The sequence below is a fragment of the Bicyclus anynana genome, chromosome 15, assembly GCF_947172395.1.
Source record: "Bicyclus anynana chromosome 15, ilBicAnyn1.1, whole genome shotgun sequence".
NCBI classification, from domain to species: domain Eukaryota; kingdom Metazoa; phylum Arthropoda; class Insecta; order Lepidoptera; family Nymphalidae; genus Bicyclus; species Bicyclus anynana.
The window spans coordinates 4,187,508-4,207,988 of NC_069097.1; the positions used below are offsets into that span (position 1 = coordinate 4,187,508).

Consider the following 20,481-nt stretch of genomic DNA (forward strand, 5'->3'; position numbering starts at 1 on the left):
TGCGCTTTCCGGTGCGAGGTCGCCATTCCAGCACATTGGGACCCCAACGCCCATCGGCTTTTCGAAATATGTGGCCTGCCCATTGCCACTTCAGCTTCGCGACTTGCTGAGCTATGTCAGTGACTTTGGTTCGTTTGAGGATCTCCTCATTTCCGATTCGATCACGCAAAGAAACCCCAAGCATAGCCCGCTCCATCGCTTGCTGACTGACTTTGAGCCTTCTAATAAGGCCCATAGTTAGCGACCAAGTAACGCATTAATACTCCTTTGCAAGCTCAGTGACTCTTCGTATGAGGCCCATAGTTAAGTCTTGTATCGGTATGTCATTTCTTGAAGACTTTCATCTTCAGGCACATATTTGCGTTTATTCAGACTATCGTATGAACAAGACAAACCTTTTCTCCACTATCCAGTCGCAGCAGCGCAAGACGTCGCCGCGTGTCGCGCAACAATAACAAATGACCACTCTCATTCAGTTCCAGCCAATCCACGCGAGCTTCGTGCCACCACTGTCCTAACTGAATACCTGCATTCAAATATTGAGAGAGACGAATATCTTAGCAATCCATGGATTCACCGAGAGAAAAACTCCGAGCAAAGTCCAGGACTTCTTAGCTGGATGTAGGGTTAAGGATTTCCTTGACGATCGATCAACATACCCCTCCTCCGCTCGTGTTGTTCTCCCTGCCTAGCCAAATTTGGTAAGATCCTATTAGAGCAGCTTTGGATACCCGTTCTAATATAGAACTAGCTGCACTTCTAGAGAGGCCAAGGTCTTTAAGCATATAGAGAGATTATGCTGGTAATCCTGTTGCACCTACTTCGACGGCGTACAGACTAACAACATAGCTATTTTAACCGACTTCCACAAAGGAGGAGGTTCTACGTTCGGCTGCATGTATGGTTTTTTTTTTATGTATGTCCAGCGATAATTCCGTCATTTATGGACCGATTTTGAAAATTATTAGTTAGTTCATTTGTGAGATTGTAGTCAAGGGCTAACTTGTAAAGAATAAGAAGAAGAAAAAAAACCACAGCTGAACATAAGTCCTTTGCAAGGACTTCCAAACACTACGGTCTCGAGCCGCCAGCATCCAGACATCTTGCTGGATGTGGGGGGGGGACTGTGCGGGTATAAAGTCATGCGCGCGGGGGCTCACTCCCCCCTCCCGACCCGCGCGCACCATAAGGAGTGTTACGAACGAAATTGCCAAGCTATAGTTACCAGTAACGAGATCAACGACAGCAATAGTCTGCCTGTCCAGCAGATAGGCGAGGTGCTTCCGCTCTCGGCCCTCGACCTTCTGCCCCTCGTTGATGCGCACGCTCAGTACGTGCGGGTTCACGCGTTCTGTACGCACCTGTAATAATATGTTTCCCTTTTTATACAGGGTGTTGCAATGCGGAGGGTGTCCCATAACTTCAAGGTGTTGACAAGTCCACCTATAAGAGCCGAACTGCATAACTATTTTTTTAACTAAAATCAATTTTTTTATTTTTCATACAAAGTAATTCAAATAATTCCGGCTATCCATGTAACACAGGCCTTTATCTATCCTTGCATTTCAAAATACGTAATCGTAGTGGTAACTGGTAAGACTGTCGATATCGACAAGATATTCACTAGTAAGCTACTTCATGATACTTATCAACGAATAGTTTGGCTAGGTCATAATATGCGATATAAAGGACCCAATTTATAATCTATTTACAAAAGAAATATTTTTTACTCCGAAAATAATAATTTATAACCGACTTCAAAAAAAGGAGGAGGTTCTCAATTCGATGCGTGTTTTTTTTTAATGTTTGTTACCGCATAAAAGTATTTTTTTTTTTGATAGAGTATATACTTCCAGATTGGTCCTATTTCATTTTCATGAAAATTAAATGCTAGGACACACTAAAAACAGAAAAATAAAATCTTTTTTATATATTTTAATCATCCATACTAAAAAAAAATAAAAAAAAACCATTTTTTTCTGTTTTCTGTCTCCTGATGAACCTACTAACTTATAACTACTAACGCATAATGAGGACATTATGCGTTAGTAAGTAGAACAATTTTGTACATATAGTTTTAACTCTAGGGCTAAATTCTTTAAGGGCTAAATTTTTTTTTAGTATGGATGAAATTAATTACCGTATGCAACACTTTATCGAGTCCGTACTCTACCACGCTGAGCTCCCCCGCACGATGCAAGAGACAAGCCCCGCCCACTGCTGCGTAGATCCTTTCACCACTGCCGCTCCACGGGATCTGTTGCCAAACAAACAAACTTAACGATTGATGCAGTTGAGACAGACTAAGACTAAAAAGACTTTAATACCTATACTAAATTGCCAGAAACTAAAACACGCAATATATCCACTCGTACACAGAGTAGATAGTAAAATGTACTACTCGTAAGAGTATGAACTAATATGAGGTTGAAGTTTTGAAAAAGTATAGGTAGGTACATTGCTTCAAATACAGAATAAAGCACGCACGTATTCCTGACAGCAAACCCTTTCATTTGATACCCATATTATGGGGGTGCATTCCACCATAATAAATTTAAGTTAAATGACTATTTTTTTCGTATTTCTGTCAGCAAACCCTTTCATTTGATACCCATATCATGGGGGTGGATTATAAACAGCCAGTCCGCCATCTTAGGGAAACCACCATTTTGGATTTATAATTGACGTTTCTTAGCTAGTCATTTATTGTCATCAGAACTCAAAGCGTGTGCAAAATTTCATCCTAATCGAAGATCGGGAAGTCGGTAAAATTGAGATTCCAAGAATTTCTTACATACATAGTTAGTTAGTTAGTTAGTTTCAAGTGAAGCTAATAAAAGAAGCTAATAAATAAGCATGTCGAAAAAAGTTAACCGAACATAGGAAAATAAATTGTTTGAAAAACTGAATTCCATTAATGAAGTGCGTGTACTACTGTATAAAGATGTATTAAAAGCATCATCTGTTAAGAAATGGGTACTGATATAATAACCTCCAATATAATATCTAAAAGGACACAGACACTAATAATCTAAAAGGATGTCAGTACAAGATTAAATACTCACCTCACTAGTCAACCCATGAGCAATGTCGCAGAGTATGAGACTGTTACTCGTCCGGCACACCGCATACCAGTCATTGCCTGGAAAATTCCAAAATTTTCAATTCAAAGATGGCACCTTAATATCATCATCAGTACCTAATCATTACGCGATGGACATCTTTAGCTGGACATGGGCCTCTTGTCAGCTCTCTGTCAATAGCCACTTCAGTTTTGTGACTCATTTAGGCTATGTCGGTAACTTAATGGCTTATGAGGATCAGGAATGTCATCGGTCCACCAAGTGGGGGCTCTCCCAACACTTTTTACAGTATGAAGTCGCAATTCCTGTATCTTGGGAACTCAACATCTATCGGCTCTTCACATTACCCATTACCCATTGCCCATTGCCATTCAGCTTTGCGACTCGTTGACCTATATGTAACTTTGGTTCTTCTGCGGATCTCCTCAATCCTCATTTCTCCCAATTCAATCACAAAATGATACTCCAAGTATAACTCTCTCCGTCGCCCGCTGAATGACTCTGATACCCGGAAGGCTCTTCTGCACCCCGAAAGGCTCAAAGAACGAGCAGTATAGAACTAGTGTATTACCAATAAATCGCACGTTGAAGATGTCGGGTGCTCGCTTGGTGGTGACGGTGAGCGGTGGCGCGTCGTCGGCCAACCGCGACAGCAGCAGCTGGCGCGCGCTCACGTGTTGCACCGACACCGTGTCGCGCCACACCCAGCGTCTAGCCATACCATACTATGTCATCATCATTATCAACCCACATTCGGCTCAATGCTGGCTCGAGTCTCCTCCCAGAATGAGACGGCTTAGGCCAATAGTCCACCATTCTGGCCCAATGCGGATTGGCAGATTTCACTCACGCAGAGAATTAGGAAAAGTCTCTGGTATGCAGGTTTACTCACGATGTTTTTCCTTCACCGTTTGAGACACGTGATTTTTAATTTCTTTATGTGCACACAACTGAAAAGTTGGAGGTGCATGCCCCGGTCCGGATTCGAACCCACACCTTTCGGAATCGGAGGGTCTAAGGAGGCAGAGGTCATATCAGCTGGGCTATTATGGCTCTTCGCTACTCGGCTCTGGGCTACCATTTCATACTTGCATCGAATGGACAATAGTCCTTGGGTCCAGGAACAAAATATTTATTCATGACCATAGCTTTGGCTAATTATCAGGGGGCATATTTGTTATGGAATTCACTGAAGCCTGAAAGAAAAGCTTGGAAGGAAAACGCCTACTAGCATTGTTCGCTGCATTCATAATTTGTCCGACTTACCATGAATCATGCAAGTCATGTACACAAAGTTTTAGCAGTATAACGGTCATGAATTCATACTTAACTCAACAGAATTTCACACAACATTTCTAAAGAATACAGCATCATTGACAAGCAAGCAGAAGCAACTGACACCGTATTGTGTGTAATTTAAAGGAATGACAACACAGTAGAAACGGTATATTAAATTATTTAGAGGTGATATAAATTATAAAGCGAGACGTCATGATAAAGTGTGAAAAGGATTAAGAAAGTAGAAAAAGAATTTCCTAGTGATGTTACGTTTCAAAGGAGTGCATACTTGCATCATATTTTTAAACAATTGTGGTTCGAGGTTCATCGTTCGACACCTAGATCAGGCTGGATCTATATTTGGATGTTTGAAGGTTTTTAGGGAATACTGAACTTTTTTCTTCCAATAAAATTCTCCGTAAAAACCCTCAGCCCAGAGTTGGGAAGCTTCACATCCCTGTCAATGCAGAGGAGGGCACGTATAGTCGTCATTCTAACCAGAACTATCAGTAACATTTGACAGTGACCGTAATACTGTCAAACATTAGTATCCCAACAACGCGCATTGGAGCAGCATCTAAGCTACAAATAATAAATACCTATAAAGTGAGAGTGAGAGACCTGGCACTGTAGTAAGTCAATGATGTAGGCTGATATGAATGATGCTGAAAATCAGTAAACACTCACCTAAGAACAGCTTCAAACTGTAGCACCGCTCCCGTCTGCGACGCCACAGCGAGCTTCGTGCCGTCTCCGCTCCACGCGAGCGCTCGACACGCGTACAGATTGGCTACGCTCAGGGTGCTCAGCTCTATGCCACCCGACTCCTTCACCTCGCCTATCAGACACCCGTCGAATATCCCGAAGGCTAGCGTCTTCATCGAAAACAAAACGAAACTGCCATCATTGACATCAAAAATAACAAAATACCTATTCAAAATTGTATAAACGCTTATTCGTTGGCTGATTGATTGACTTTGTGCCTTCATATGAGCCCCGTAGGTAACGACCAAGTCGCCAAGAAATAGTACACCAATTATCTTCATCATTATTAGCCTTGAAAGTCCACAGTTAGACATAGGCCTCTTGTTACAAAACACCACGATCTTGAGCCGCAGCCCGCATACATTTAAAGGCTCCCCGCTTCTCATCGGTTCACTTAGCGGAGGGTCACCAACACTGTGCTTTCCAGAGCAAGGTCCCCATCCCAACACCTTTGGTACCCCAACATCCCTTAGCCCGTTTCCGTGGTAAAAATTACTATTTGCCAACAGAATCGGCGAAACAAAACAAAAAAAAAACCTCGAGTCGAGTACATGGAAGCAATGCGGTTGTACAATGTCATTGCAACCATCTACTTTTTTCTTGGTGCATGCATGAAACAGTGGTCGACCGATCTTAGTCAAGGTCTTCTGAGAATTCTAAATTGACTATACCAACAGGAGTTAGGTTAGGTTAGGTTAGGTTCATCTTCCATGGCGATAGTTTGAGGTACGTAGCGATGTTATCAATATTCACCTGTCCAGAAGGACTCAAAGAGGCGGAGATGAGGTCTCTTCTGTCGGGCGGCAGCGTCGGCTCCAAGTTCCGTACGAGAGCTCCACGCTGTGCCTCGTACATGGCTATGCGACCATCGCAGGATCCCACTATCAGCTAAAGATAAATTGCCATTATTATTGACTATCTGACGCCGCGCGGTTTCACCCGCTCCAGTTCCAGTTCCAGTTACCGTAGGAATACAGGGATAATATACAGCCTTCCTCGATGAATGGGCTATCTAACACTGAAAAAAATTTTCAAACCGGACCAGTAGTTCCTGAGATTAGCACGTTCAAACAAACAATCAAACTCTTCAGCCTTATAATATTAGTAAAAAGTATAAATGACTATTCAGGTGTTCCTGCCTCTCAGTTTAGTAATTAATCTGTGCGACTTTGGAACTAAATATCCTGGATTTTTTGGCTGTGAAAAAATGAGGATTTCTTTCCTCCAAGAAACCCTCATTCACAGAAGTTCGCCAACCGTAACTTCTAACTTGGTGGATTTGAGCTCCAGATCCCCTCTTCTTTAGGGAGGGGAACCTACTCGTATAACTTTGTGGGCTATTAAGATTGACTTTCGAGGATGAGGTAGGTAGGCTATTACTATAAATCAACATTGTCATGATCACGAGTATACATACGTTCCAAGAAAAACTTAAAATACCATATAAGTTCCTAAGCATTTTATCCACAGCAAATGGTATTAAAGTAACTTACGTAAGGTGTCATCAGTACTAGGGCTGTGGGCGGCAGAGCGTACCGCAGCAGCAGTCTCCCGTTGAGGTAGAGCGTGCCGTCCACGTGGCCCGACGCCAGCGCCGCCTCAGGGCCGCTCCCCTTCGCCAGAGACACGCAACACGCGCCCGCCGACCATAAACTAGAGCTCTTGTTCGTTTTGCAGTCCAGTGAACTACACAGAAATACCGTTCAATATAAATTTATTATTTTAGACGCCCACATACTGCAACAATGCCGTGGGATGTAGCGATGGAAGAAAACAGAGACGTCGTGTGGCCACACTACTCGTCCTGCGCACCGATCCCGATTTTGTCGACTCGAGTGAGAGTCAAAGGACTTGTACGGAGCGTTGCGATTATTTGCGCATGTAGTTGCGATTATACACAACCACATGAATAACACGGCAGCGCGAGGAGCAATATGTGGCAGCATAACTATGCCACTTTACCATAATATCTTGCCGCAGCGACGCGCCGGTCAGCAAGTCTTGTTGCTTGCCGCTCCAGTCCGCGCCCAATCGGTACACGCACACCATGGTTACCGTATCTTGCCGTCGCTGGTGCCAGTGAAGAAGCCCTGCTCCGCTGGCAGCAGCCGCAGCGGCGCGCCGGTCAGCGGGAACTTGTTGCAGATCACCTTCTTGCCGCTCCAGTCCGCGCGCACTCGGTACACGCACACCATGGTTACCGTATCTTGCCGTCGCTGGTGCCAGTGAAGAAGCCCTGCTCCGCTGGCAGCAGCCGCAGCGGCGCGCCGGTCAGCGGGAACTTGTTGCAGATCACCTTCTTGCCGCTCCAGTCCGCGCCCACTCGGTACACGAACACCATGTTGTCGCTCTGCGCCACGCCGAGCAATTCAGAGTTCTCGCTGAATGCCAAACCTAAATATAAATAATTTTAAATTCGTATATATATATTAATCTGTCATATCTATTTTTCACCTGGCGATCACACAAACTGTCTCGTTTGCCTATATAGCTTTAGGACACGAAGTCCTGACTCAAAATTACGTTATTTTTTCCCGCTCCTATTGGTCTTGGTGCGATGTTATTTAGTCTATAGTGCTCCTCGATAAACGGACTATCCAACTCAAAAATAAATGCTCAATTTGAACCCAGTAGTTCCTAGGATTAGAGCTCGTTCAGCCTGTTTATAATAAAAGGAAACCACAAAACATAATAAATACTAACAAGTAATAACATAGGATTTCTTCCCAGCGGCCGGGTCCGAGGGTTTGGTGCTGAACTTGTCCCGTCTCACGCCGTCTCTGTCGAACAGAAGCACTATCCGCTCCGCGGTCGCCACGGCCAACTTCACATTGTTCGGAGACCAGCACACGTCCGCCACAGGGCTGTCAGTGTCCTGTAATGCATACTTTGTTCTTAAGGTTTTGGGCCTCCGCGGCGCAGTCCTATGCCGGTGAACTTTTTTGAAGTCGGTTAAACACGTAGTTTACGAAAAGTGTAAATTGGGAAAATTTTCATCGAAAATTCTTTAGTGCCCGAAGACTATAAGTCTTCGAACAGTGCGTGTAGTCAGTGATGACCTATGTTCCGAGACTTGGCCGCTGACTACGAATCTCCTAAGGCTCAAAGTCGCACAGCGGGCGACGGAGCGAGTTATGCTCGGAGTATCTCTGCGTGATCGAACCAGAAACGAGATCTGCAGAAGAAACTTAGCTCAACGAGACGCGAAGCTGAAGTGACACATAGTTCGAAGAGTCGATAGACTTTGAGGCCCCGAGGTGCAAAGATTTGAAGTGGCTACAGAAGACCTTTGTCCTGCAGTGGACCTCCATCGGTTGATATAACTAGGATGAATCATACAAGACGAACGGACGTTGGGAGAGAAATCTGAAGAAGTTTTACTTCAGATGTGTATGATGAGTCTAAAGCACACTGTTTTTTTTTATTCAATGACCATAGCCCCTATCAGCGATCTCATTTGTAGGTCTAACGGTGGAATTCATAGTCGTAGTAGGGGGCCCCTAAGGGGATTATTCAGCCGCTATGTGTCGAATTCAACCCCTACGCGTTTCATAGACAAAAGAAACCCCTCATTTGACAGGAGCTGGCGGCTGACTGCTGAATTACCGATATTTGTCAGCCAAACCATCCCCTGGCATTTTTTTTGTTGTTATTCGTGATTTATTTATTAGAAAGTGGACGTTCGGGTCGTTATAAGTGAAGTTATAAACAGCGAGTTATATCAGTGCCCAAAATATATATTCGCAATTGCGTAAACCCAGTATAATACTATGGCGATATGGAATGTACGAAAGATTCTCATATTAGGCATAATATGCCTCTGTTTGATGAAGAATGAACACAGAAGACCAAGAGAGGAATACCAATACCGCTAGTATTATACATTCTAGCAGCACTTCGATTCTATGAAACGGGATGTTATCAGGTACGTACCTTTGTTCATTATTAATAATTTTTTGTTCATGAAGACGCCGCGCGGTTTCACCCTGTGTGGTTCCCATTTCCGTAAGAATATGGGGATAAAATATAGCCTATAGAGCTCGGGAATAGTGTAGCTTCCCAACAGTGAAAGAATTTTTTAAATTGGTTCAGTAGTTCCAGAGCCTATTCAAAACATACAAACAAACAAATTTTTCCTGTTTCTATTATTAGTAAAGATAAATTAGGAGTAGATATAAAACCAATTAGCCCAGTGGGTATGACCCCTGCCTTTGATTATGATGGTGTAGGTTCCCAACAGTGATAGAATCTTTCAAATCAGTTCAGTAGTTACAGATCCTATTCAAAACAAACAAACAAATTTTTCCTGTTTATAATATTAGTATAGATAAATTAGGAGTAGGTTAAAATCCATATAGCCCAGTTGATATGACCTCTGCCTTCTATTCGGAGGGTGTAGGTTCAAATGCTGTCTGAAACATGCACCTCCAAATCATTTCAGTTATGTGCATTTTATGAATTTAAATGTATATCACATGTCTCATACGGTGAAGGAAAAACATTGTCTCTACATGTGTGAAGTCTGCCAATTCACATTGGGCCAGAGTGGTGGACCTTATCCCTCTCATTCTGAGAGGAGACTCATGCTTAACATACTCATGATGAAGAATTTAATTAGTTTGTTTGTAATCTAACCTATATAAATGTTAGGTATACCTATCTAGTTTTGATTTAGGAAATATACCTATAACCTACATAAATGTAACTAACATAATGTTTATTTTCAGACTGTATGTGCATTCCATCAAGCATTCTATGAAATAACAGAAATGCCACAAGTCAAGCTGTATTGATGGCACGCATAGGTATACATATAAACAACCCCGGAGGACCCTATGCACAGATTTAAAGAAACCGGCTATCATGGCAGGGAATAGCAGTGATGAGCTCTGAGAATACTGTTTTACCAAGAATACTGAGAATACTTTGGTCCTTGAAAATCCGAGTTTTCAGATCACAGTAATTGGAAGATCCACATACCTTGAAAAGTCAGCAGCATTTAATATAGAGGTAGTAGGAGTGAGTGCAGTATGTTGTAAGGTGGTCACTCACTCTGAAGTCCATAACAATAGAAAATGTATACAAATCTTAATTGAATGAAATTTATTGATTCACATCTTTAATAAAGATAATTATTAAATGTTTACTTCTGCATTTTTCATTTAAGTCTGGCCCTATAAAAATATACAATAATAACAATAAGTTATATGTAAATTATGTATTTATTGTTGTTATTAATTAAACTTTGTATCAAAAGGATATAGGTTTGATTTTAGAATTGCAATAAGTGTGTGTGGTTCATTATTATCAGCCCATTACCGGGCCAAGCCTACCTCCTAAATATATAATATTATGTGATCTAAAGCTTTGTGAAATGCAATTTTACCACTATTCCTAAGGATAAGCTACACTTATATTTATTTACTGCACTTACTATAAATTGTAAAAAAATACAGCATAATAGTACCTACTTGTAATTATTTCAGGTAATTATAGGTGGTTTTGAGTAAAATAAACAAATTTCCTCTGACAATATTTTTTTTATTTCAAGTAGGATTCCACATTACAAAAGTATGAAATATCAAACTACTTATATAGTAAATAGTATGCTTGGGATTTCTCTGCGTGATCGAATCACAAATGAGAAGATCCGCAGACAAAACAAAGTCACTGACATAGGTAGCACAGCGAGTCGTGAAGCTGAAGTGGCAATGGGCAGGCCACATAGTTCGAAGAGCCGATGAAATCGCAGTGTTGGTCGAACCCCCACTAGGTGGACCGAGGGCATCAAGCGGGTTGCAGGGAGCCGCTGGACGCTGGCGGCTCGAGACCGTTGTGTTTGAAAGTCCATGCAAGACGGCTATGCCCAGCAGTGGACGTCCATCGGCTGATAATTTTGATTATGATCATGTTTGTCCACATATCTTCAATATTTTTCTAACAACTCCTTCTTGTGAGAAAGAAACTTTTTGATAAAATTGATCTATTGTACTCTTGAACGAATTAAATTTTACTATGATAAATAGAAACAAAAAGTAAATGAAAATATTAGAAAATAGAAACTCAATTATTTTGTAAAATGTCAAAGAATTAACAAAATACGTCTCTCTGTGGTTCTGTCACAGAATTTTCAAAGATCTAATGTCAAATCATAGACAACATTTGCTTGAAACTCCAGTCACCTAGGGGCTCTCTAGTAGTTTGTTTATGAAATGCAATGAAGGATGATTCAATAGTCAGCCCCTGGGTGAATACTGAATATTGGTTTGTGGGGGATTGTTCACTTCACGACTATGAATTCCAGGGTAACATACACACTACGACATATCTCCCGACGAGAGAACGACAAAATGTTGACCAATAGGAATAGCAGTGCAACTGGTCTAATCCAACGATTTTGCCACAATAAAAATTTTCCAGCATTTAAAACTAAAACAAAATTAATTTTGTTTTCTCAAATCGTGATTCGACAAAAGTATCAGAGTACCTACTCTTATAATTCTCTGATAACACTGACTGCTATAGATTTTATTTACCTGAGCTTCCAAAATAGTTTTTGAATATTTTAATCGCATATTTAGTGCAATAGAGTATATCAATACGATTTTATTTTATCAAATTGTAGTTGCCTCGTGTTGTTTTGATTTATCGACGTTGCCTAGAAACGAAAATCAAATTTTACCACCAAATTGCATTTTTATTTTTTAAGTCTTGCAATCGTATCTTTACGACACACATAGACAATGAAGAATATAATGAAACCATAGATAATCTTAAATGAAACATTGAATGTTCACAGACGAATAACTACAGTTTTGAACTATTCACTATAGTTCAAAAAAACACAAAGTTGATAGTGTATATCAGGCCTTAAAGACTACCATAGACAGTAATTGACACTTTTTTACAAATCTGCCACCTTGGGTTCCTATGTTTTTATTAACATATGTTTGGTGTTGCATGAAACAATAACATTTCCACATTTTCAGGAAAATCATTAGAATCTATTTTAGCAACTGAAAAAGTAGTTGTAGTTGTAGTTATATTTCCTTATATTTTATTTTTATAATAAGTTTAGCTAATTTAAGTATTATCTTTATTAATAAATACTATCCCACTGAAAAAACTTTTAAAGTATTCTAATTGAGAATAATAATTTTTTTTTTCGTTAACAGTTAACTTTTTAAAACAACCAATGGCTTGCAACAGCCAATCCAAAAATGATTTCTCAGTAAAGTTGTAAATTTTCCTAAAAATCTTGTTTTTGGTAGGACTTTATTATTTTCATTATTCAATGAATTCTTTAAATACCACTTAACTAAAAATGAATCAATGGTGAAGCATTCATCACTGAACACGCGTAGTATTTTTAAATTTTTAGTGACATTTGTTGGAATTCATTTTTAGTAGCTGGTAACCTTGGTACTTCGCGTCTTTCTTACAAGTGTTTCGTGATTGACAAGACGTTGTGAGGTTAGAAATATTTTAATCCATTTAAATCGGTGTGGGAAAGTTCGTATTTTAATTATTTTATTCTGTATATTGAATATACAAACCTGTCGTATCGAATTATTAAAACTATTTTAAGTGTTTCGTTTAAATATAGTGATTATTTATCACAACATTACAGTCGGTATCACTTATAAACAAGTCATCAGTGTTGATTAAACTCGTGTCTTTCAGGACGTCATGCCATTTGAGCGCTACGTAGAACCGGGGCGCGTCGCCCTGGTGGCCGACGGAAAATTGAAAGGCAAGTTGGTGAGCATAGTCGATGTCATCGACCAAACACGAGCGCTCGTGGACGGCCCCGGAAGCGGCGTCCCGCGACAGCAAATACGTCTGAACCAGTTGCACCTCACAAAGTTCCGCCTCTCGTACTCCTTCACAGCGCCCACGCGCGTGGTAAGGAAAGCGTGGTCGGACGCGAAACTAAATGAAAAATGGGCAGACAGCCAGTGGTCGAAGAACCTAGCGAACAAGGAAAAACGTGCGCAAATGACAGACTTCGACAGGTTTAAGTTGACATCCGCGCGCGTCAAGAGGAACCGCGCCAGAACAGCAGTGTTCAAGAGCATGAAAGCCAAGGCGGCTCGCAGCGGCGCCTTCGGCAAGAAAAAGGTTCCCAAGACTCCAGCGAAGAAGGTCCGCACGAAAAAAGCGCCCGCCGCCAAACCAGCGAAGAAGTAATTCTTGTTTTGTGTCTGAATTAAAAGTGTATTTATAGGACAAATCAAAATAAAGAGTTACTTTTTAAGCTACAGTCACTGTTTATTGTTTCTCATTTGCTATTTAAAACCTTTGATGTAATATCAGGTGAGTTTCTCAATTACTCTGTCGTATGGTGTTTTTTCTTTACTCAATATGTTTTATGTTTCAGATAGCAGCGGATGTGAGAAATACTTTGAGGTTAGCATCAATATTTTTTCTTTTTACATATTCTGTTCTTTTATAACTTCAGTAAAGTAGAAGCCAAATTAACCATCCTACCTACATCTAGCTAGCTTGTTATTTTTAACTACAAATAGCTTTTTCTTATTTTTATTACATACATACATTTTAGCACATGTATAGAAAAAGAAGTAGCTTCATGTAAAATCACATTTATAAACTACAAAACGCTATTTCAAATATTTTAAAAATTTATTATTATCTTGTGATTTCTCAATGCAAGTGCTACTGCATTTGTGGTGATTTGAATTTATTTGTTATACTTTTTTTTAATGATGATTTCAAAAATAGTCTCGTTCGTATGATATTACTGATTACAACCTTACCGAAGTAAACTGATTATAACAAATAATTGAATTAAAAATGTTTTCGTTTTATGTTTTATACAAAGGCTATATATTTTTTACAGGTTTGCAAAGCCATAAACTGCTGCAGCTTAATCCAGTTCAAAGGAAAATATTGTAAGTTATCTCATTAATATTATAAAATGAAAGTGTTAATGTTAATTTCTCTAACAAACAGCTGTACAGTGTTGTTTAAAATATTGAACATTATAGTGATGATTAATAAATTAGTCTCGTTCGTATGAATTTAGTTGATTACAAATTTACCGATATAACTGAATGTATGCATCAGTCATTATTAACTACATATTTTTTACGGTTGTATAAAAATCTGTAATATTGTTACAGGTTTATTGCAGCAATGATTGCAATGATGATGAAAGAGATCGATTTGAAGAAAAGTAAATGTAAGTATAGTTATTTTATGATAGTAGGGTGGTAACTAGCCATGGCCTAAACCTCCCACCAGCCAGACCTGGATCAATAATGAAAACCTCGGCTCAGCCGGGGATCAAACCCAAGATCTCTATTTGACTCTAACCTTTCAGGCAATTACTAAGCAAAAATGTACATTGTCTCGTAAGATCTTTTTCATAAATGAATTTGTTCAATTCACTGAGATAGTTTTTATCCGAACATGATATAAGATTTTGTATGTTCTTAAAGTTTGTTGGAATAAAGATGTTTAAATAATGAATAAAATGAGGCATATGGCTGTGCAGTGTATTAAAAGAACATAGCAGGACTATTAAACCTGTACAGTTTGGCTTGATGTAACTTTTGAGAAGACTTGCTTGGCGAAATAATGTTTCTACTAGTAAAAATTTTGTTAGACCAACATTAACAAACACAATAAAAAAAAATATGTTGCTAAGCTACACAGATTGAAAAGATGTAGATTGATTATTATTTTAACTACCCTACCAAAGCCGATGTGTGTTCAGACAATCTGACTCACTTGACTCTGGATAGGAACATTATCACACTCCGTGTAGGATGTGCAGTATTTACATGATTGCATTTCCAAGGGTTGAGTGTTACAAAATATTGTCTATTCTCATATTGCATAATGTCAATTATGAATTTTTTTTAAATGTGTAATTAACATCGAGCTCTTAAAAAGTGGATGCACAATCTGCAATCAAAAAAGGTCTCCTCTCAATGAGTGCAAACACAACTTCTTGGCACTCAATTCACATAGTCGCATTTGCAAATCCAACCTTAAACTCAATGCTTAAGGATGAATTTACTCTAAATCTGTCAAACGAAAATTGGCCCAAGAATTTGCTGTGTCTCTACAATTTAATACAATTAGTGCATCTAGTTAACTATTAAAATATTTGTTACAGAAAAAACATGTCATCATTTGGATACACTGAAATGATAAGAATTATTGCCATAAAATCAAATATGGAATGAATTGACGAGAATTATTCATAATTATATGTAAGTAATATCTGTTTTATAGTATTAAATAATAGAATAAAAAAAATTTAAATGATGAATTACTTAGTTATCCCTGTCTCACAAAGCCGTGGGGAGAATTATGGTATGGTAACAACTGAAGAAATACAATAGTTTTGTTGATTAGTTCCCATTGTTGTTGATGTCTTAGTTATATATAATTAATTTTACTTTTAGGTATAGTGAAATTCTGATGTCATCATCATTAATCAACAAGAGGCAATTTGCTGATTATTTTTGGATCACAAGGTAAATACTACAAATATATTTTTTATTATTTTTTTTTCATAATACAGGGTGATTCGGACTTTAGTGCGGACATTTTTTTTCGTGGTTCTGTATCATTAATAGAACATAAATCTACAAACAGTTCGATACATTTTATGTAATTTTTTTTTTCAATTTATGTCTCAGAAATAACAAAATAATGGACACATTCCCAAACAAACTGCGCAACTGCTGGCGGCACTTTGTAAGACGCCGACAAAGAAATACCGGCAGTAGTCATATCGCTTCGGCTTCGGCTGACGGGGGTGGCAGGGGTGAGGGGATCGAAAAATCCCTGAGGACGCCTGCCGAATTGCCGATGGGCGACCAGTGACAGACAATCTGCCGTCGCTTGCGCATTTAAGTCGAATCATCCTTTAATGCAAAAGTTTGCGTAATAATAATCATCATTTGTATTTCATTATTCCAATCGAAAGTTTATAATTTTTATTATTACTACGCATTATTGATGGTCCTAAGCTCAATAAAGTATGAAGGGAAAATCGATACTCAACTCAAAAGTGACGACCTTTAATTATTATAAAAAATAATAGGTACAAAAATAAACGTAGAAAGGTCAACGGCCCTCGGCGCGGGCGCTCGCTAACCTAGTACCTACCAGCTGATTTTGTAGTTGCCTATTACTGTGCTATTACTTAGTACAGCGATAGGGTGACCCTCAAATTCTGTTTAAATGTTTAAACTTTAGCTAACGATAACTTTGTTATTGTTGAGTTAAAAAAAAAAAGAAAAAATACGTGTTCATTAAATTTTGTTTATGTACAAAATATAAAAATATCCGTACTTAAAAAAATTTCTTCCTGTATACACTAAAAATTTGAGTCATGTGCAAGTTAACATTTTACAGTTAGGTTGGTTTCCATTTTTTTTTAACTTTCTGTTAAATGCTAACTATAGTTAGTTTCATGTAGGATGGTGCGGGTGACAGATTGTTCCACTCTTGAAACTTTGCCGCGATTCACGATAATAGTACGTATTATGAACGTCACACAGGCGCTTGTCACCGTACGCATCTGAAAAACACTTAAAATTACTAATTACTGTATTCATTGAACTTTTCTTAACTCAAATCCATTTATGAAACTCATATTTTGCACAGGACTCCCTCTAGATCAGGGGTTCCCAACCTATTACCCTATGCCCCTCCCTAAAGTTTACGCTGAAATACTACGCCCTCTTTATCCCCACTCAACTATACAGTTGAGTGGTGATAAAGAGGAAAATAGTTTTTTTTTGTCCTTGTTACGTATGTAACAATAGACAAAAAAAAACTGAAAACTTTAATGGGCTTTATTAATCATGTACAACATATAATAATGACCATTAGTGAGAACATTGGGCCTGCACTTTATCAATTCTAGGCTTCATGTTGGTCAGTGCACAGCACAGAATGTTTAAGCCGCTCCTCGCACCCCCCTTTGGCTCACCCTATGCCCCCCAAGTGGGGCGTGCCCCACTGCTTGGGAACCCATGCTCTAAAAATCTAGATAAATAGAAACCATACCCTACCAAAGCCGATGTGTGCACAGATGATCTGGCATGCTTGACTCTGGATAGGAACATGAAAATACACTCTGTGTAGGATGTTTAGCTGACATAGATAAATGTCCAAGGGATTGAATGTGACAAACCAGTATAATATAAAATTTTAATTATTTCCAGTTAAATGTGTTTTTAATCAAATGTAAAATTTTTCTTCTAGATGGTGTACTTCAGATCATTAAGGAGAATGAAGAACTGAAATGTAAGTAATAACACGTCTTAAACCATTATAATAGTGATCTTATTAAACCAAAGTCAGGTAACTGTATGTATATTGTACATACATATATTTTACTTTGACTCTAAAATAGATTTCAGTGAGATTTGTCAGAGATGGAAAACTAGCATGTTTATAGTAAGTTTTATACCTATGATGATTTTTTATCGCCCCAGTCTGAAAAATATGTGGATTCGATCCTCTGAACTACTCCAGTTGTAAATAATAATATTTTATTTGTATTATCTCATTATTAATTAAAACTAAATTGTTTCAGACTCTACAAAGCCCTTGTGTTGCGATACAGCCATGTCTTTTTTGTTTATGTAAGTACAAAAATATTGGACATCCTGCTCTAAGAATGTATATATCTGTACTAATATTATAAAGAGGAAAGATTCGATTGTCTGTGTGTTTTTTGCATTGTAATCTCTGAACTGATTTGAAAAATTCTGTTACTGTTGGGAAGTTACACTATCCCCGAGTACTATAGGCTATATTTTATCCCCGTATTCCTACAGGGATAAAATAAAACTATCTGACTAAATGTTGCATTGCCTTAAAAATTATTTCTAAAGATTATTAAATAAATTTAGGTTTGACAACACCACCCTTATCACTTAGGACATGAAAAAGAGAGAGCTAAAACAGCATGCCTGATATGAATAACATTTTTTGTTGGCATTATTACAGAAGTTAATTTAATAATAAATAAAAAAGGCAATGAAAATTCAAAGGTTGATTAACAGATAATCTGAAGTAGGCAACTTCATAAATAAAAGATGTCAATCAATTAATTAAAAGATGATGATTTTGTTATCGCCCCAGTCTGAAAAAAGTGTGGATTCGATTCTCTGAACAATTTCAGTTGTAAAAACATTACTTCATTTGTTTTATCTCAACATTAATTAGATCTAAATTGTTTCAGACTTCCGCAAAGCTGTTGTAACACCTCAATATTCATGTAAGTACAGAAATTATACTAACATCAATTAAGTAGCATTTACAATGAAATATTTCTTATTGATACAATAACATGAATTTTATATTCTGCGTGCAAATTCCTTTTTAGTGCAAACGTAAAACATCGAAACATAACCCTACTCGTAAAACGTCGAAATTACTTGACTTTGGTTTTCCAGTTTATTCTTACAACAATTTTTCCCATGTGCTATAGGCTATATTTTATCCCCATAATCCTACGGGAACGGGAACCACGCGGGCGAAACCGCGTGGCGTCTGCCAGTTTATAATAAAACTATTTGACTAAATGTTGTATTGTCTTAAATTATTTCTAGGGATTATTAAAAAATATTAGGTTGGACCTATTGAATATTTATGTATATACAGTCGACTCTCGTTAATTCAAACTTGCGATAATTCGAACCTCTCTATAATTCAAAGTTATCACGAGTTCCCTACTAAATCTCTTTATATTACGAACTAAATCAATACATTTTCATACACTTGGTAATTCGAACGAAAAAAACATTGCTATTTAACAAAACGACGCGTTAATTCGAACTCATCAGCGTCCAACACTCGACAATTCAAAGTTGCAGAGAGAAGAGGCGGATAGATTGTAAGTACATTTTGCGACAAGTTCAAACTTGTATCAAGATACACGAGCCTTTATTTTTGTTATGATTAGTTTGACTATTTGACGCACACACTTCTTACGAATTGGTTTGTTTAGTTATTCAGTTACTGTTACTCTTTCGTTGGTATGCAGATAAAAGTTAGTGTTAGTCATGAGCCCTAGAAAGTATAAATACAACTTCCAAATTGCAACCATTGGACAAAGGGATTATCCATAATTTTAAGACGTTCTATCGCAAAGAAATTGTTAATATCGTTTTAGAATCTCTCGACAAACAGCTACTAACTGCAAATATCACGGTTCTGACAGCTATTTTACTAATTGACAAAGCATGGAGAGCTGTAATACCCCTAACGATTCTCAACTGCTTCAAAAAATCCGGTTTCTTAAAAGAAAATCAAGAAAATCTTCCAATACTTATAGATGATGAAGAACCAGCAATAGAACCATTAGTTGACATCAGCGGCGTGAGTTTTTCTGATTTTGTTCAAGTGGATGAAAATGTTGCTGTCTCAGGTTCACTAACCGATGGCGAAATTTTATCTGCGACAGATACGCAAAGTAACGATGAAGATGAGGACGATACATCGGAACCTTTGGCAGAGGTGTCAGTTAAGGAAGCAAGATCCTCATTTGATACCTTACAAAGCTTCTGTCTACAAAACGAAAGTAATGAAAAAGCATTTCAGGCACTTTTTCTCTTAAAAAAAGTTATTGAGCAGTGTGAGCAGCAGAATTGTGCTTTAAAGCAAACCAGTATAACAAAGTTCTTTCGAAAGAATAATTAATTCATATTACGAATACATGTATGTACACGAATGTACCTCTTAATTCTTGTCATTTTTATATTAATAAATAAAAATTAACCAACACTTAATAATTCGAAGTTTTATTTAGTTTCTCTCACAAATTTCGAACCATTTGATATTTCAAACACTCGATAATTCGTAATATTTCAAGAGTCCCTCGAGTTTCGAATTAACGAGAGTCGACTGTAGTATTAAAAAACAATTGCTGTTAGTCTAGCTAAAACAGCTTGCCTGATGTAATTACTATCTTTTGTTGGCATTAATGCATAGGTGAAAGATGATGGTTTTGATAATGATAATGAATGGTGATTGATGATACAATATGATACATGACAATCGATTAATTAATAGATGATGATTTTGTTATCGCCCCAGTCTGAAAAAGGTGTGGATTCGATTCTCTGAACAATTCCAGTTGTAAAAAAGTATTACTTTATTTGTTTTATCTCAACATTAATTAGATCTTAATTGTTTCAGACTTCGCAAAGCTTTTGTAACACCCCCAATATTCATGTAAGTACAGAAATTATATTGTCATCCATTTAAGTAACAACATTTACAAATAAATATTTCTCATTGATACAGTAACTTAAATATTATATAAAATTTTATATTCTGCGTGCATTATACTTTTTAGTTC

The 20,481-nt window shown here is 38.0% G+C and overlaps 2 protein-coding genes and 3 non-coding genes across 6 annotated transcripts in view; 4 read left to right on the top strand and 1 right to left on the bottom strand.

The window, feature by feature from the left end:
* Window positions 1-11,780, bottom strand: part of LOC112047430 (intraflagellar transport protein 172 homolog) — a 31,279-nt gene extending 19,499 nt beyond the window's left edge. The window contains exons 1-11 of the mRNA XM_052885853.1: window positions 11,663-11,780; window positions 7,830-8,001; window positions 7,328-7,520; window positions 6,620-6,812; window positions 5,880-6,014; window positions 5,049-5,236; window positions 3,655-3,794; window positions 3,066-3,142; window positions 2,141-2,257; window positions 1,226-1,361; window positions 396-526 (exon numbers count right to left, since the gene is read on the bottom strand). Coding sequence (XP_052741813.1) covers window positions 396-526; window positions 1,226-1,361; window positions 2,141-2,257; window positions 3,066-3,142; window positions 3,655-3,794; window positions 5,049-5,236; window positions 5,880-6,014; window positions 6,620-6,812; window positions 7,328-7,520; window positions 7,830-8,001; window positions 11,663-11,701 — 1,521 coding nt within the window. The 5' untranslated portion in view covers window positions 11,702-11,780. The remainder of the gene's footprint in view (window positions 1-395; window positions 527-1,225; window positions 1,362-2,140; window positions 2,258-3,065; window positions 3,143-3,654; window positions 3,795-5,048; window positions 5,237-5,879; window positions 6,015-6,619; window positions 6,813-7,327; window positions 7,521-7,829; window positions 8,002-11,662) is intronic.
* A 611-nt stretch (window positions 11,781-12,391) lies between these two features.
* Window positions 12,392-13,389, top strand: LOC112047442 (60S ribosomal protein L14). Of its 2 annotated transcripts, none has more exons than XM_024084568.1 (2): window positions 12,392-12,599; window positions 12,810-13,389. In XM_024084568.1, the coding sequence occupies exon 2, from the start codon at window positions 12,816-12,818 to the stop codon at window positions 13,314-13,316; it is 501 nt and encodes a 166-aa protein (XP_023940336.1). In that variant the 5' UTR covers window positions 12,392-12,599; window positions 12,810-12,815; the 3' UTR covers window positions 13,317-13,389. The 2 variants fall into 2 exon arrangements, with proteins under 2 accessions (XP_023940336.1, XP_023940337.1); XM_024084569.2 differs by having other exon boundaries at window positions 12,564-12,638.
* Window positions 13,390-17,578: 4,189 nt separating this feature from the next.
* On the top strand, window positions 17,579-17,644 carry LOC112047452 (small nucleolar RNA SNORD31). The gene has a single exon (XR_002886953.1). It is a non-coding gene; the product is annotated as a small nucleolar RNA SNORD31 (small nucleolar RNA).
* Window positions 17,645-18,228: 584 nt separating this feature from the next.
* Window positions 18,229-18,296, top strand: LOC112047453 (small nucleolar RNA SNORD31). The gene has a single exon (XR_002886954.1). It is a non-coding gene; the product is annotated as a small nucleolar RNA SNORD31 (small nucleolar RNA).
* Window positions 18,297-20,184: 1,888 nt separating this feature from the next.
* Window positions 20,185-20,252, top strand: LOC112047451 (small nucleolar RNA SNORD31). The gene has a single exon (XR_002886952.1). It is a non-coding gene; the product is annotated as a small nucleolar RNA SNORD31 (small nucleolar RNA).
* Window positions 20,253-20,481: the final 229 nt, after the last annotated feature.

Bases quoted from the DNA above. Each gene is read 5' to 3' on its own strand.
- LOC112047442 (XM_024084568.1), top strand. From the start codon at position 12,816: ATGCCATTTGAGCGCTACGTAGAACCGGGGCGCGTCGCCCTGGTGGCC.